The sequence below is a fragment of the Poromitra crassiceps genome (assembly GCF_964638095.1).
Source record: "Poromitra crassiceps genome assembly, chromosome: 1".
In the NCBI taxonomy this organism is placed as follows: domain Eukaryota; kingdom Metazoa; phylum Chordata; class Actinopteri; order Beryciformes; family Melamphaidae; genus Poromitra; species Poromitra crassiceps.
The window spans coordinates 102,280,475-102,298,477 of NC_139623.1; the positions used below are offsets into that span (position 1 = coordinate 102,280,475).

At 41.9% G+C, this 18,003-nt stretch overlaps 1 protein-coding gene across 4 annotated transcripts in view; it reads right to left on the reverse strand.

The window, feature by feature from the left end:
* The window catches only part of acaca (acetyl-CoA carboxylase alpha), a 68,097-nt gene that overhangs the window by 4,200 nt on the left and 45,894 nt on the right, over positions 1–18,003 (reverse strand). For all 4 annotated transcript variants that reach the window (XM_083647484.1, XM_083647482.1, XM_083647483.1 and 1 more), the window contains 9 exons: positions 15,480–15,623; positions 14,663–14,783; positions 12,372–12,468; positions 11,474–11,570; positions 11,228–11,363; positions 10,567–10,744; positions 10,355–10,467; positions 7,579–7,733; positions 6,399–6,569 (listed from right to left, as the gene is read on the reverse strand). In XM_083647484.1, the coding sequence (XP_083503610.1) occupies positions 6,399–6,569; positions 7,579–7,733; positions 10,355–10,467; positions 10,567–10,744; positions 11,228–11,363; positions 11,474–11,570; positions 12,372–12,468; positions 14,663–14,783; positions 15,480–15,623 (1,212 nt within the window). The remainder of the gene's footprint in view (positions 1–6,398; positions 6,570–7,578; positions 7,734–10,354; positions 10,468–10,566; positions 10,745–11,227; positions 11,364–11,473; positions 11,571–12,371; positions 12,469–14,662; positions 14,784–15,479; positions 15,624–18,003) is intronic.

Below are 18,003 nucleotides of genomic sequence, written 5' to 3' on the forward strand. Positions count from 1 at the left end.
CAACTTTGTGATTGTTTTTTGTTATCTTCCTACTTCTTATCTCTGTATATATATTGATGTGACCGCTACGCTGCATACAGACACTAAGAGAAATTCCTCGTATGTAACTTGCATACTGTGGCAATAAAAGTGATTCTGATTCTGATTCTGATAAGCTCAGTTTAGTCACTCTGTGGGTTAAGGTTAGTTTTCTAGGTTGACAATTGATGCCGTTGTAATGTTAGCATTCATACTGGAAGCAGGAAGCATGGTGCTAGTTTCGGCTCTCCCCAGATCGGCAGAGGGTGGAGCAGTGACCGACCGGGCAGCAGGGGGAAAAATTGGCCAATACAATTGGGGAGAAAATGGGGAATATATATATATATATATATATATATATATATATATATATATATATATATATATAAAAAAAAGGCCTGTTGTCAACCAGTGATTCAGGTAGGTGTGAGGTCTTGTGTTATATTCAGTATACTTATTCACTTTGTAGGTGTGAGGTCTTGTGTTATATTCAGTATACTTATTCACTTTGTAGGTGTGAGGTCTTGTGTTATATTCAGTATGCAGTATATCTGTATTATATACTTTCTCTGTCCTTTGGTCTGGACCGTGGTTTTGCTTTATAATTTCATACAATGATACATTGTAGCTCTTTCTTGCAATATAAATGTGCCAAGAGTGCAGGCAGTCACTAGCCACACTGCACTTTGCTACTATGCACTTTATATCTCTACTGTGCACTTTAGATCGTTGCTACTGTTGTCATTTGCACTTTAACTGTTGTGTTGCACTTTAAACTGCTGCTCTAGACTGTTTTTATTGTCTTATTTGTATTTATGTATGTACTTTGTACTACGCTTTTTGCAACCCAAATTGCCCTTTTGGGACACTTAATAAATCTTGGATCTTGAATCTATATTCAGTATGCTTATTCACTTTGTAAGTGTGAGGTCTTGTGTTATATTCAGTATGCTTATTCACTTTGTAGGTGTGAGGTCTTGTGTTATATTCAATATGTGTGATAGCAAATTATTGATCGAGTGTTTATTGATTGATTAATTAATTATGGCCCTTCTAAGATGTATTTTGTAAACTATGTTCTTCATCATTGCAGAATATTCCTGTGAGAACATGTATCTTGTTATGGGAATAGACTGGAGTGTTATGTCTTTTGTGAATGTCAGATGAAGCTACATGGCTTAATGGAAACTTACTAGGGTGGATGGAACTTTTAGACAGCAGTGGAAAATCACTGGCCTCCAAGGTGGGGGGGGGCGGGCATCATAGTTTCAGTATATGATGTGTTGTAAACGATATCGGGGCTCTTTCATGACAATGTAGTCGGGAGGAGACCTCTGTGCACAGAGATAATTGTGGAATAAAAACCTCCTAGAACACTTGAAACGGATATCTCATTATTGATGAATCAGCAGGGCATTGCAGCAATTTTTCCATCACATATGCTTATTCACTTTGTAAGTGTGAGGTAGTGTTAATTTTGTCTGCTTTTTTTTAATTTATTTAGTCTTAGTCCCGTGTTAAATGTCCTGTTAGTCTTTATCATATTTAGTCAACCTCATCCTGTTTTAATTTAGTCAGGTTTTAGTCGACTAAAAGTTTGAGCATTTTAGTCTCAACTTAGTCAAATAAAACCATACGTATTTTAGTCTAGTTTTAGTCAACGAAAACTGTTCACATTTTAATCTAGTTTTAGTCAGTGAAAACTGTTGAATCTGCTGATGCGCTTGCACTAGTAGTAGTAATGCAATTCGAAGCAGTGTTGGCAACTCTTTCCCAGGGAAAGTAGCCAATGCTGACTCTGCCCACCTGGGCCAGTGTTGGCGTGCGGCGGGAGCAACGACAAGTGGACCGTATTTACAGTCCCTGCTCAGCCCGCAGCTGAGGGGAGAATGGAGGGAGGCTGGCTGTGCTGTGTGGAAAGCACTCAGACTTCTCTGGATATAACGTAGACAAGCAAGTAGCTGTACATTTTGGGAACACAATGACTCATGCATATATAGATAAGACCCTTAGCTAAGACTGGGCAGGTTCTGTTGTAACTACTGCAAATGTTTTTAAGACAGCTAAATGTCAGCTAGATCTATGATGCTGCAGCACAGGAACCTGAACTGCTGCATTGCATATTTTTAAATTTAGTCGTAGTCTTAGTCCTGTGTCAAATGTCCTTGTTAGTTCTTATCATATTTAGTCAACCTCATCCTCTTTTTGCTTAGTCAAGTTTTAGTCGACTAAAAAGAGTATTTTAGTCTCGTCTTAGTCAATGAAACTAAAAGTCTGAACATTTTAGTCTCGTCTTAGTCTTGGGGAAAAAGGTAGTCGACTAACATTTTTCGTCATAGTTTTCGTCGACGAAATTAACACTAGTGTGAGGTCTTGTGTTATATTCAGTATGCTTATTCCCTTTGTAGGTGTGAGGTCTTGTGTTATATTCAGTATGCTTATTCCCTTTGTAGGTGTGAGGTCTTGTGTTATACATTACATTGATTCAGTATGCTTATTCACTTTGTAGGTGTGAGGTCTTGTGTTATATTCAGTATACTTATTCACTTTGTAGGTGTGAGGTCTTGTGTTATATTCAGTGTGCTTATTCACTTTGTAGGTGTGAGGTCTTGTGTTATATTCAGTATGCTTATTCACTTTGTAGGTGTGAGGTCTTGTGTTATATTCAGTATACTTATTCACTTTGTAGGTGTGAGGTCTTGTGTTATATTCAGTATACTTATTCACTTTGTAGGTGTGAGGTCTTGTGTTATATTCAGTATACTTATTCACTTTGTAAGTGTGAGGTCTTGTGTTATATTCAGTATGCTTATTCACTTTGTAAGTGTGAGGTCTTGTGTTATATTCAGTATGCTTATTCACTTTGTAAGTGTGAGGTCTTGTGTTATATTCAGTATGCTTATTCACTTTGTAAGTGTGAGGTCTTGTGTTATATTCAGTATGCTTATTCACTTTGTAGGTGTGAGGTCTTGTGTTATATTCAGTATGCTTATTCACTTTGTAGGTGTGAGGTCTTGTGTTATATTCAGTATACTTATTCACTTTGTAGGTGTGAGGTCTTGTGTTATATTCAGTATACTTATTCACTTTGTAAGTGTGAGGTCTTGTGTTATATTCAGTATGCTTATTCACTTTGTAGGTGTGAGGTCTTGTGTTATATTCAGTATACTTATTCACTTTGTAGGTGTGAGGTCTTGTGTTATATTCAGTATACTTATTCACTTTGTAGGTGTGAGGTCTTGTGTTATATTCAGTATACTTATTCACTTTGTAGGTGTGAGGTCTTGTGTTATATTCAGTATGCTTATTCACTTTGTAGGTGTGAGGTCTTGTGTTATATTCAGTATGCTTATTCACTTTGTAGGTGTGAGGTCTTGTGTTATATTCAGTATACTTATTCACTTTGTAGGTGTGAGGTCTTGTGTTATATTCAGTATGCTTATTCACTTTGTAGGTGTGAGGTATTGTGTTATATTCAGTATGCTTATTCACTTTGTAGGTGTGAGGTCTTGTGTTATATTCAGTATGCTTATTCACTTTGTAGGTGTGAGGTCTTGTGTTATATTCAGTATGCTTATTCACTTTGTAGGTGTGAGGTCTTGTGTTATATTCAGTATACTTATTCACTTTGTAGGTGTGAGGTCTTGTGTTATATTCAGTATACTTATTCACTTTGTAGGTGTGAGGTCTTGTGTTATATTCAGTGTGCTTATTCACTTTGTAGGTGTGAGGTCTTGTGTTATATTCAGTATGCTTATTCACTTTGTAGGTGTGAGGTCTTGTGTTATATTCAGTATACTTATTCACTTTGTAGGTGTGAGGTCTTGTGTTATATTCAGTATACTTATTCACTTTGTAGGTGTGAGGTCTTGTGTTATATTCAGTATGCTTATTCACTTTGTAAGTGTGAGGTCTTGTGTTATATTCAGTATGCTTATTCACTTTGTAGGTGTGAGGTCTTGTGTTATATTCAGTATACTTATTCACTTTGTAGGTGTGAGGTCTTGTGTTATATTCAGTATACTTATTCACTTTGTAGGTGTGAGGTCTTGTGTTATATTCAGTATACTTATTCACTTTGTAGGTGTGAGGTCTTGTGTTATATTCAGTATGCTTATTCACTTTGTAGGTGTGAGGTCTTGTGTTATATTCAGTATGCTTATTCACTTTGTAGGTGTGAGGTCTTGTGTTATATTCAGTATACTTATTCACTTTGTAGGTGTGAGGTCTTGTGTTATATTCAGTATGCTTATTCACTTTGTAGGTGTGAGGTCTTGTGTTATATTCAGTATACTTATTCACTTTGTAGGTGTGAGGTCTTGTGTTATATTCAGTATGCTCATTCACTTTGTAAGTGTGAGGTCTTGTGTTATATTCAGTATGCTTATTCACTTTGTAGGTGTGAGGTCTTGTGTTATATTCAGTATGCTTATTCACTTTGTAGGTGTGAGGTCTTGTGTTATATTCAGTATGCTTATTCACTTTGTAGGTGTGAGGTCTTGTGTTATATTCAGTATGCTTATTCACTTTGTAGGTGTGAGGTCTTGTGTTATATTCAGTATGCTTATTCACTTTGTAGGTGTGAGGTCTTGTGTTATATTCAGTATACTTATTCACTTTGTAGGTGTGAGGTCTTGTGTTATATTCAGTATACTTATTCACTTTGTAGGTGTGAGGTCTTGTGTTATATTCAGTATACTTATTCACTTTGTAGGTGTGAGGTCTTGTGTTATATTCAGTATACTTATTCACTTTGTAGGTGTGAGGTCTTGTGTTATATTCAGTATGCTTATTCACTTTGTAGGTGTGAGGTCTTGTGTTATATTCAGTATGCTTATTCACTTTGTAGGTGTGAGGTCTTGTGTTATATTCAGTATGCTTATTCACTTTGTAGGTGTGAGGTCTTGTGTTATATTCAGTATGCTTATTCACTTTGTAGGTGTGAGGTCTTGTGTTATATTCAGTATGCTTATTCACTTTGTAGGTGTGAGGTCTTGTGTTATATTCAGTATACTTATTCACTTTGTAGGTGTGAGGTCTTGTGTTATATTCAGTATGCTTATTCACTTTGTAGGTGTGAGGTCTTGTGTTATATTCAGTATGCTTATTCACTTTGTAGGTGTGAGGTCTTGTGTTATATTCAGTATGCTTATTCACTTTGTAGGTGTGAGGTCTTGTGTTATATTCAGTATACTTATTCACTTTGTAGGTGTGAGGTCTTGTGTTATATTCAGTATACTTATTCACTTTGTAGGTGTGAGGTCTTGTGTTATATTCAGTATACTTATTCACTTTGTAGGTGTGAGGTCTTGTGTTATATTCAGTATGCTTATTCACTTTGTAGGTGTGAGGTCTTGTGTTATATTCAGTATGCTTATTCACTTTGTAGGTGTGAGGTCTTGTGTTATATTCAGTATGCTTATTCACTTTGTAAGTGTGAGGTCTTGTGTTATATTCAGTATACTTATTCACTTTGTAGGTGTGAGGTCTTGTGTTATATTCAGTATGCTTATTCACTTTGTAGGTGTGAGGTCTTGTGTTATATTCAGTGTGCTTATTCACTTTGTAGGTGTGAGGTCTTGTGTTATATTCAGTATGCAGTATATCTGTTTTACGGTATATACTTTCTCTGCCCTTTGGTCTGGACCGTGGTTTTGCTTTATGATTTGATACAATGATACATTGTAGCTCTTTCTTGCAATATAAATGTGCCAAGAGTGAAGGCAGTCACTAGCCACACTCCACTTTGCTACTATGCACTTTATATCTCTACTGTGCACTTTAGATCGTTGCTACTGTTGTCATTTGCACTTTAACTGTTGTGTTGCACTTTAAACTGCTGCTCTAGACTGTTTTTATAATGTTTTTATTGTCTTATTTGTTTTTATGTATGTACTTTGTACTACGCTTTTTGCAACCCAAATTGCCCTTTTGGGACACTTAATAAATCTTGAATCTATATTCAGTATGCTTATTCACTTTGTAGGTGTGAGGTCTTGTGTTATATTCAGTATACTTATTCACTTTGTAGGTGTGAGGTCTTGTGTTATACATTACATTGATTCAGTATGCTTATTCACTTTGTAGGTGTGAGGTATTGTGTTATATATTACATTTTTGCAGTAGCTTTTCTGAATAATAGCAATACACCTGCTTGTTGACAAATGCTTCCACTTTTTTACTGCAGCAAATGCTGTTTTTCTTTTTAAGATAATAGGTTTTATGTGATACAAGTACAGACTGAATTAAGTGATTTGTGGGGTGCTGTTATTTTATTAACTGTTAATACCTTAGTATATATAATTATAGTAAGTTATTTTCTACAGTATTCATTCAGAGGCCGTATTACTGCGGTTAGAAAAGAGAGCAGCGGGTTTCACCTTCACAGCCCCCTCGGCTTCCACGAACCAGCGGCGCAGCATGGCCTGGATCTGCCCATCGTTCAGCTCACTATTGGCCACTTGGATCTTCCTCTTCACTGTGTCCTCCAGCAGGAGGCGCCGCAGACGCCAGTAGAAGAACTGACGAGATGTTTGCCAATCCAGGATATCCTGAGAAAGAAAATAAACAGATTCATTCAACGTTAATGATTATGATCAGGCAGTGCTGGACCATATTAGGAGGTTTACTGGATGTAAAATGTCAGAAACATTGCCCACAAATTACAATTCCCCATTAACGGTCAATGAAGCAGGTCCATGCTGCACATTTTTGCACAGCTGATATCACATAGAGATTAAGCAATTCCAGACCATAACAATATATTCTGATTGATAAAAAAGATTGATAAGACATTAAATAGTACTCTTAAACACAAATTAAACTCAATTTAAAGGGCAAGTTCAGGTTTATGAGACGCTGAGGTATCATTTCATTTTTGTCAAACATTTTGTGTTACAAAAGTAACACTTGTAAAAGAAAAAAGAAAAGAAAAAAGTGATACAGATGTATAAGTCAATTGAAATGCAGCATAATGCAGTAGACTGAAGATCTGAGGAAATAAACTATACAGAAGTGCACCAGCATTAATTACAGATTCCTCTGCTGATGTACCTGATGGTTGAACATGTAGAACAGAACGGCTGTCATCTCTTTAGAGTTACACTTCCCTACTATGGCTGCCTTCTATGAAACAGCCTTTTGGTCATGTGAGTAAGGGAGCGTGTGTGCGAGTGTGTGAAAGATAGGCCTGCGATGGCACAGATGAGACCGGGGCTGCCTGAGGCTGTTCTGTGCTTGCTAAGGTGATTGACCAGGGTCATCAGAAGATAATTATGAGGACACGTCTCATAGCCTGGTGAGACTGGAACATTATTCACTAGGCAGGTGCAGCGGCAGCTAGACTGATACTGCCCTCTGGGCTTCGCGGGTTATTCACATACTGCACATTCATAGCACTGCATGTACAAGAGAGATAGCATCAAAAAAAACATCACGCCTTGAAATGTACACACATCTGAGAAAGGCCATTTCACCACAAAGCCTCTGCGGTGTGTTCTGATTACCATCAGTTTTTGTCACGACTGCGTCCAGAAGGATTTTGCATGACAATGTGCTCACCGTGATAACGCCCTTCTCCTGCATGCGGCCCGGGGTGTCGTGGAGGTCTGCGAACTGCACAGCCACCTGGTGGTAGATTGGCAGGAGAAACTCCTCGCGCTCCTTCAGCTTGGTCTCCAGCTCCTTGCGGTCTGTGGGGCTCAGCTCTGGGGTTCCTGTTGGAGACAGGAGGGTTACAAAAAAAAAAAAAAACGGTCGTACTGTAAACCATTTGCCGCAGAGAGCCGTGCATGCAGATTTTCAGTCCAGCCACACACTACAACAGCTGATTTCTCCGGGGAGCAACTAACAAGCGCATATTTGCCTGTTTACATAATCAGCATTGTTTCAAGTATGCATACCATGCAATGCGCGCATTGTGTGATGCTACGGAGTACGGACTGCACAAAACAAACATTCAAAACTCCGACACAGGGTCAAGGTCATTGATAGGAGACAATATGGTAAATGGTAAATGGCCTGCATTTATATAGCGGTTCTATCCAAAGCGCTTTACAATCAGTAGGTACATTCACCCATTCATACACCGATGGTGGCAGGCTACCACGCAGAGTGCTGGCACACCATCAGGAGCAATTTGGGGTTCAGTATCTTGCCCAAGGACACTTCAACATACAGACTGGAGGAGGCGGGAATCGAACCACCGACCTCTTTTATCCAAAGCGATTAGTGGACAACCCGCTCTACCGCCAGAGCTACAGCCGCGCCAATATGAGTCGGACAGAGCCAATTGGCACGCACACACACACACACACACACACACACACACACACACACACACACACACACACACACACACACACACACACACACACACACACACACACACACACACACACACACACACACCTTCTGCCCCTGCTACCCTGGCCCTGCATATCGAAATTTGACCCCACCCCACTGCCCCCCTTTTTAGCAAATTGGCATGTATAGTGTACACAAACACTTGAACTCCACGCTGAATTTCTGCCTCCTAGGGCAAACAGTGTGCCCGCTAAAGTGTGGTGAACTTTTTGTGGTCCGACTAACCAAGTGACTTATAAAGGTGCTGGCTGCAGCTAATGAGTGGAATCAGCTGGTGTAGTGTTTACTTGCAAGCTGCATACGTGTGGTTCTCCATAGCACAGGACTGGACACCACTACTCTAAAAACATACACTTCCCAAGAGCACATGGGAAAGAATTGATTGCTAATACGAGTGATTTTTTTATTATTTATCTGTGAATGCCATAAAGACTGCTAAAAATTATCTCCATTTATCCTCAGACAATAACACTCCTACAATGTGATTGGCCTTTCCTCATAGTCCCATTACAATCACATCAGCTTCTACATGAGTGTGTGCAACACTGAATGAGTTCCTGGTAACAGCACTTTGCTCTCCTGCTCCCCCAAACCCATGGTTGCTGTCAACATAGACTGATTTCTGTCAATTCCAATCTGGAAGCCCTCCACCCCCTCCCCAGCAACGCCCCATTCCTCCAGTTTGCCCAAAGCCCCTAAACAAGCCCACACAGCATTGGACCGCAGCTCCTCTGAATGTGAGCCCAGAGGAAAATCAATAGGCTGTGCAGGAGAGACAGGAGAGCTGCTGATTGATGTGAGCGGGCTGTGATTGACACATCTCCCGGGGGAGCGTGGCCAGGATGATACAATCAAGCCCAGATAAAGAAGCGGAGTGACAGCGCACGTGCCTGCGCCTCATACAACTAAGAGAGGACAGGAGGAATGGAGACACTATATGAGAACGAGGCTGAGAGGACAGAGACTAGGGGTTGTGAATCTTACGATAGTAGTATCTCATGATTCAATTTCGATTCCTGGGGTCACGATTCCATCCAAAATCGATTCTCGATTCAAAACGATTCCCGATTTAAAATCGAGTCTCAATTCAGTACATAGGGGGATTTCAGGATCTACTCCAGTCCGCCGTGTGCTAACAAAAGGCGATGTAGCAAATTATGGCATGAAAGCAGAATAAAGTCTATGAGATTATGTCGTTTTTATATTTGAAAAAGTCATATCAACTGATTGCAATAATGTAAAAGTACACACGAAGGCAAACCTACAGTAAGACAAAAGGTAACATTTACTCATGCTAACCTTGCACAAATAAAAACATATTACTAAAGATTGCAGAATGGGAAGAAGCAAGAAAAGTGGCACAAGAAAGCTCAGCAGGCCAAAAATAGAGTAAACAAGACACAAAATGAGCTCCTTGGAAGACAGGAGCAGAGATTTAATAACAAAGTACAAAGTACATGTGTACTGAAACCAGTTTACAAACAATGTACATCATCAAAGCAATAGACTGGGGGACAAAAATACACAACGCGTTTCAACCTCTGGTCTTTGTCAGGCTTGCATTACAGCCTGACAAAGACCAGAGGTTGAAACGCATTGCTTTTTTGTGCCGGTCTATTCCTGTGAAGATGTACATTGTTTGTAAACTGGTTTCAGTACACATGTACTTTATACTTTGCTATTAAATCTCTACTCCTGTCTTCCAAGAAGCTCATTTTGTGTCTTGATTACAAAAACTAACAAAACAAAAGAAAAAACGGTCTTCATCAATTAGCAAGTCCGACTCCTTGTCTTCAACTTCCGAGTCTGAATGCACGAATGGCTCGAGTCCAAGTCTAAGTAATCAGTGGCTCAAGTCCAAGTCGAGTCATGAGCCCTGAGTCTGAGTCGAGTCCTGGACTCGAGTACTACAACACTGCCCCTAACACACCCATCTAGAACTGGAATGGGAACTGAAATCTGGAGGACTCACCCAGTCTTTCGGCTAGGCCCATATAGACAGGATCCACTCTCCTCATGGTCTTCACCAGGTCCTTCCTCCTAAACTTGATCTCCACTGTTCCTTCAGGCTCCAACACTCCACCACTGGAGAGAAGAGGGGGTAAAATAAGATGCAAGTGAATGAGCGTGGCTTGTTCAAGACTACTAAAATGGGCTTTGGTAAGTTTGGTTAGCACGACTCACCGGCTGTCCTTGTCGGCGTACATCTCCATGTGGCGCGGGTTGATGGTGGGATCTATGACCACCCAGGAGCCTCCCCTCAGCTCAGCCTGGGGAGGGATATAGACCAATACCGGCTGCTTGTACTCCCTCAACCCGTCCACAATGTAGGCACCAAACTTCAACACCTGGTCATACATATCTGAGAAGAGGATTTCATATTAGGGACTGAATAAATGCAATTCCAGATTGACTGATTAATAGGAATGGGATGTATCATGACATATTCCTATCTCATGATACGATTCGATACGCGATATGGGATTCACAATTCAATACAACCATGATATAATGTAATAAGTAAAAGTTCAATGACACAAAGTCTGACTGTGCAGAATTCCACATATTTCTGAGCCACAAAGCTTTAAATGGCATTGACTTGTTTGTAAATAGCAATTTCTAAATGTCATTACAAAGTGCAACATGACATTTGGATGAGAGCTTGTGGAACTGTGATGAGCAAGCAGTCTCATTTGTGATTACTACAGCGGAATATAATGTAGCCAATATCACAATTTCTGCCTCACGGTACGTATTGTAAAACTTTTGCGATACGTTGCATTTTGATGCATCGTCGATTCGTCCCATCACTACTGATTACCGTGGATTCAGAGGTTAGTGGTACCTTTCATTCCTCCAGAAAAGCCCCTCCAGTTGGCAAACACAATGAGAGGCAGGCCCTCTCGGTTCAGGTCCCTGATGGCCTGCGCTGTTTTGAAGGCAGAGTCTGGGAACCACACCTGACCGGCTTGTTGGATGATCTAAAAATACATTGAAGGGAATCACTACCCAGCATCACTACTTGGTTGTGTGTAAAATGTCTACATGTGTGTGCCTGTCCAAGCTTGCATATATACAGAGAAACCATTACCTTTGCCTCAGAGTCCAAATTGGCTGGATCGGCCGGGATTGACAGCTCCACTGATCTGGTTTCCACAGCAACCACTCCGGTAGGTATCCCTCCGAGCCTGTGGAGAGACGTCAGTCAGCGGCAACATCTATTACATTTTACAAAGCTTATACCTGTACCTTCAGTCAGCACTCAGCAACAACATCTATTACATGGCTACATTTTAGAAAGCTTATAGCTGTACCTTCAGTCAGCTGCAAAATCTATTAGGCGGCGTTCACACCAAACGCACTTTTTTTTTTAGTAAGAACGCTATGGAAATCATGTTGAGAGTGCTTCCATTGGGCACAAAACATAGTGCATGGAGCGTTTTCTGTGTGCTTTGTTTTGTTTCCCCCTGCAGTCGCGTGCAGTACAGTTTAGGACACAACGATCACACGGATGGTAGCCAGCTGGTTTCGTCTGTTTGATGGTGTTTACTGTGATCGTGAAAGCCAGATTATTGTCAATTCTGGCAGCAGCAGAGGTTGAAGATCCCTTTGGGAGCAGAAGAGGTAGGAGATGTGAAAAGACAAGCAGTGCGCTTTTCCTCCAAATGCTTAAAACGCCCAGAGCGTTCCGCCAAAAAAACTAGACGCCACCAGCGTTTAAACACCAGGTGCGTTCCTTGAAAGAGAAGTGCGCTTAGCGCGTCCTTACATAGAGAATGAATTGCAGAAAGACGCTGGCAGCTCAAATGAGCACGTTGTGTGTGAACGCCGCCATACATGGCTATATTTTACAAAGCTTATACCTGTACCTTCAGTCAGCAGCAACATCTATGGCTACATTTTACAAAGTACCTTCAGTGTAAAAATATGCCTTTCTGACAATGTCAGCTGAGATAGATGAGGGTTTGGTGTGCGGTTTGGACACTTACCTGGCTCTGCCCACCACCACACTCTGGGCCCACGGCTGCATGATCTCCATAAAGGAGCCATGGTCAAAGAAACCACTCTGCCATGAGCCTTTAGGTGCTATATTATAAAGAATGCGGGGAGGGCAAGAGAACATATAGAGCATAGAAAGAAGTGAGAAGTGAAATGAAAAGAGAAATGGAGTTAATTATGTGAAGCTCACAAATTATTCACGTGAAAATTAGAAACGGAATTAAAGTCATTCATTCCACTCCCGCTGTACTGTAAATACATTCTCCTCTTCCAGAGCATTCTTAATAATGCACTGCTGTGTTCTCCATGTAGTCGGAGGTTGTGTATTTTTCAGCCGGAATCTTGTGATCTTGGCAGAGGCTATGATGGATGACTGTATAAAGAGGCTTGCTCAGCTCTTTGGCTGCCTGCAGCAGACTTCGAGAAACAGGCTCAGCCTATGAGGTTACCATTCAATTAAGCCTCACCACTCATCACTAGCAAAGACATTGACTGGCTTCCAGCATGCTCCCCAATCTATTTGCTGTCCCAAGTTGTAATTACATTGATATGGAAGCTGCTCGGTCCCGACCTGCTGTGTAAAACACACGGCATCTATTTCAGTGCTATCTTGATCCTGGCTTTGGAGGCGTGATGTTAGTGTGTGTCTCTCAGTTTCTGAATAAGGACCCTCCTTCTCTAATGGCCTGTCTCTAGCCATGACTGAGCTTAAACCTTGACCCTGGGGATATCTGCCTTGATAAAACCGTATACTTATCTCAGGGGGGAAAAGGACATTTGAGGGGTTTGGTTGTTTACAACTGCTGATATAGCATTTATTTAGATGAAAAAGATCAGTAGGAGAAGTGAGCATGGGTGAAACGACATAAATAGTCATTATACTTACAGCAAGGATGGTGGATTAGATACGGTTATTTACTGTACCGTTTATTGTTGAATGAACATTTTGCATCAGGATCTGATGGAGCTATTGGACAAATCAGCATGTTTGTAAACAAACGGATTGGCTATACTTCCGGGTGCAACTGCTGTTCATCTTAAACAGCAGTTCATGCCTTCATGGTGAAACCATGATCAATTTGAACTCTTAGGGTGTATTCACATCTCTACTTCTCTAGGTCGTTTGCTTTGTTCCGATTCAGGGGCTTAATTGATACAATTGTTGTATTTGTGCCTTGGTTCGTTTGTGTTCACACAGCCACAATTCAAACGGTCCAAATAGTATTGCCAAGCCTCCTGGATTGGCCAGGAGACACTCCGGTAGGCTAATAGCCTCCAGGGATGGAAAAAATAATTCCCTGAGATTTTATATGATTATAAGAATGCGTTTCGTTAGACCTACATTGTAGGCTACGTCAAGCGTGCACCGTGCGAGGAGAGAGAGAAAGAAAGAGGGAGGGATCGGGAGAGAGAGAGAGAGAGAGAGAGAGAGAGGGAGAAAGTTATTTATTTATTCATTTATTTAGGCTATCGGGAATTTGGAGATAGAAGATCAAAGACCCTCGCAACTTCTGCTATTACTATCACGGATAGTGATAAATAATTTAATAATAGCCTATGGACATTTCGAGGAGGACATGCAATCAGTCTGATTGTCTGATTATGACCACGACTTGTTTTCATTTATTTAATGGAGACCAGAGGTCAGTTGCCATTGGTTGAGTTCAAACTGCTGATGTGATGATGCAAAAATCCCCCAAAGTTTATCCATGCAAACTAGTTTCACAAGTCGCCAAAACAGGATCTGAAGAATGTTTTTAAACGATAAAAATGCTCGTTCTTCAGGCCATTACGCACAGCGCAGCTGACTACGGCAGCTGGTTTATCCAAAAATGCGCACTGTTTCCTGCAGTTGTGTCGGATCGAGGTCGGATCACGTTCTCACCACAAACGACCCGCACCAGAGTTCTTTTAAAGCGGACCGAGACCACCCTTTCTTGGCGATCTCGGTCCGCTTGTTTTGTCCCGCATCCAAGTGCGATTGCTGTGTTCAACTTCACATTCCCCCAAACAAACCGCACCAAGGGGGAAAACGCTCTGTTCCGGAACAACTGCTCCAAATGAGATAGGTGTGAATACACCCTTAACTACTCCTCCATAATTTAAGCTAGACACTCCATTCAAACTTTAAACTAACAGGACTCGATAACCTTAATTACATCATCACCATACACAAGCCTGTACCTACAGGTACTGTAGGCTTCTAGCAAGCTGCATACATGTATTATGGTATAGGCTTGGTTCAAACAGATCTCTCTAGCTACTGAGAATAGGTACTCACTCTGGCTAGGACGTCCAGTTAACATCCAGCGAGGGTCATAGGGAGTCTTGGTGGGAACAAAGTCCACTGTCCGGTCTACAGGATCCTTAGCATCAAGGATGGGCACTGGACTAGATTTACACTGTAGAGAGGAAACATTACACACTATTACAAAGGCTTATTCTTTTTTACAAGACAAAATAGCTCCAAACATTAGGAGAAATCATAAAGGAGATATATACAGACATCAACCTATTGCTCTATGTATGTATGTATTAGGGGTGTGCCGATTAATTGTATAATCGATGCATCGCGATTAGTCACGTGACGATTAAAATCGATTCACAATGTTCGATTATCGATTTGAAAAAAATTGCAAAAAAACAAAAAACAATTTTTTTTTTTTGCAATTTTTTTTTTGCTTTATTTGCAAAAAATACGGTATTTCGCCCGGAAAGCAGTTCCTTAACTGTAAAACGAGACCAAAACCGAAGTACTGGAAACTGGAATCACTGAAGAAAGCATGCAGGGTGGCTGTAACATGTGATGCGTGGACTTCAGTCCCAACTGAAGATAATGGAGGTACATTTGTTTGTTTACTTTAATTAATGGATACTGACAAATATACCTTGCTTAAAAAAAATCCTGTTTGGTGAAAAAGATGCATCGAAAATCGTGATTAATCGTAATCGTTTAATAATCGAATCGTAGCACCCTTAATCGTAATCGAATCGAATCGTGAGGTGCCTAAGGTGGCACACCCCTAGTATGTATGTATGTATTTATTATGTATGTATTATGTATCTATCTATCTATCTATACACAGTTCAAACTTTACCATTGGCATGTAGGAAAGCCACTGCAACAGAGTGAAGACTCCCTCAAAGTCGTCACACACAGTGCAGTGGGTCACACCGTTGTTGTGCATTATCTGGATGCCACCGAGTTGGTTATTGGAGGTGTACACCTCTCTGCCAAGCACCTGTGAACAATCATTAAACAAATGAACAATAATTGGCTTTATTATGACCCATTACTGCAGGGGTGTCAGACTCATATTAGGTAGAGGGCCGGATTTGTTCAACTGAGACCACATGGGGGCCGGATTTTTTTTTTACTAAAATCAATTCGACTCATTTACCCATTTACTTCACAAAAGAAATACTGCTCTTTCCATTTCTCTTGAAACTGCCTGCATTCCGTGTCAACCTTTCTCTTTTTCGACAGCATCTTGCTGATTCCTTTGTTTTTTGGTAGGTAGCCGAATGCGCGATTCAATTCCAGCGTGGCATCATGGCGGCTTTGTTTACACCTGATGACCTACTGACATACTTCCTTGTAGTGCAGGTTAATTAACTTATGAATGAACTCTTAGCTTGCTTATTAGCCACACGTAGTTCATGATAATGGGGTGCGAATTTAATAATAATATATATATATATTTTTTTATATTCCAAAACATCTCGCGGGCCGGATGAAACCTGCCCGCGGGCCAGTATCTTTGACATCCCTGCATTACTGATTACCAATGATCATTACTAATTTACAAAAATGTTCTTGTGTGTAAATATCTTGAAAGCATGAAGACTCATCCCCAAAATATATATATTTATTTTATTTTAATGATCTATATTGAGGTATTCGGTGTCATATTTGATTTTGCCAACATAGCCTGGTCCTAATGTGACTATGGCTATTAGGGATATGTAACTGTGGGGATATTCCAGGCTCGGCAAGTCTCCTCTCTAGATAATCCTGGTTTCTACTGCAGGCAGCAGAGCTAATCCAGCCTTTATATGGTGGCAGCTTGGCTGAGAGGGGAGGGTGTGGTCACCAGGCCTCTGGATCAATAAGCTCCCCCACACAGACACAGATACGCCAGGGGACAGCGGGGACCCGGCCGCTACATGGCCCCACTGCCCCACCGCCAATACTGTTGATCAGCAGCCGGGGATCTCTCTGTCACAGCGGTCACAGGGGGCTGCAGCACCTGCCACTCTCCCCGCGCTTATTTCTAACAGACGGAGTGAATTAACACCTGCCCTTTCTCATCCCACACGCTCTATTCACTCACACGCTATCAACTGAAGATCTGCCTTTACACTGCCTCACAACATCACACTGTTTTGTTGCGTTTATTTTGAAAGACTGCTTGTATTGGTTTAGTATGCAGCCCCAGGTGTGGGAGAGGCCATTTAAAGATGGCACAGAGGCCACAGAGAAACTGCTCCTGTGCCAACCTGAAGCCATAAAGGATCACTCCCAGCCCACCTTCTTTTCTTAAGAACAGGTGGCCAGGCCCTGACAGGGCTCCATACAAATCAGAGAGGAGCTCAATCCTTTCCTCTTAGCTCTCACCTCTTCCGTCATCATTTACTTTCTTTATTACCATGAATGGTTATGTATCTGGCTACAAATCTAGGGCGCTCTCCTAAAGCTGTCAGGACAGCCTGCAGCCCCAAGACACATTGCAGTCACCTTGACATACACAAAAGCCCTGTGCCTCCGGCCATTGCCAGCTTCATTAAGATTCTGCAGCAGAGAGGAGGAAGGGATATACGAGGAGGGACAGAGGGAGAGGACAGGGAGGAGGGACAGAGGGAGAGGACAGGGAGGAGGGACAGAGAGGAGGAAACAGAGGGAGAGGACAGGGAGGAGGGACAGAGGGAGAGGACAGGGAGGAGGGACAGAGAGGCGGAAACAGGGAGAGGACAGGGAGGAGGGACAGAGAGGAGGAAACAGAGGGAGAGGACAGGGAGGAGGAAACAGAGGGAGAGGACAGGGAGGAGGGACAGTGAGGAGGAAACAGAGGGAGAGGACAGTGAGGAGGGACAGAGAGGCGGAAACAGGGAGAGGACAGAGAGGAGGAAACAGAGGGAGAGGACAGGGAGGAGGGACAGAGGGAGAGGACAGGGAGGAGGGACAGAATGGGGGAAACAGAGGGAGAGGACAGGGAGGAGGGACAGAGAGGAGGAAACAGAGGGAGAGGACAGGGAGGAGGGACAGAGGGAGAGGACAGGGAGGAGGGACAGAGATGATGAAACAGAGGGAGAGGACAGGGAGGAGGGACAGAGAGGAGGAAACAGAGGGAGAGGACAGAGAGGAGGAAACAGAGGGAGAGGACAGGGAGGAGGGACAGAGCGGAGGAAAAAGAGAGAGAGGACAGGGAGGAGGAAACAGATGGAGAGGACAGGGAGGAGGAAACAGAGGGAGAAGGACAGGGAGGAGGGACAGAGCGGAGGAAAAAGAGAGAGAGGACAGGGAGGAGGAAACAGAGGGAGAAGGACAGGGAGGAGGGACAGAGCGGAGGAAAAAGAGAGAGAGGACAGGGAGGAGGAAACAGAGGGAGAAGGACAGGGAGG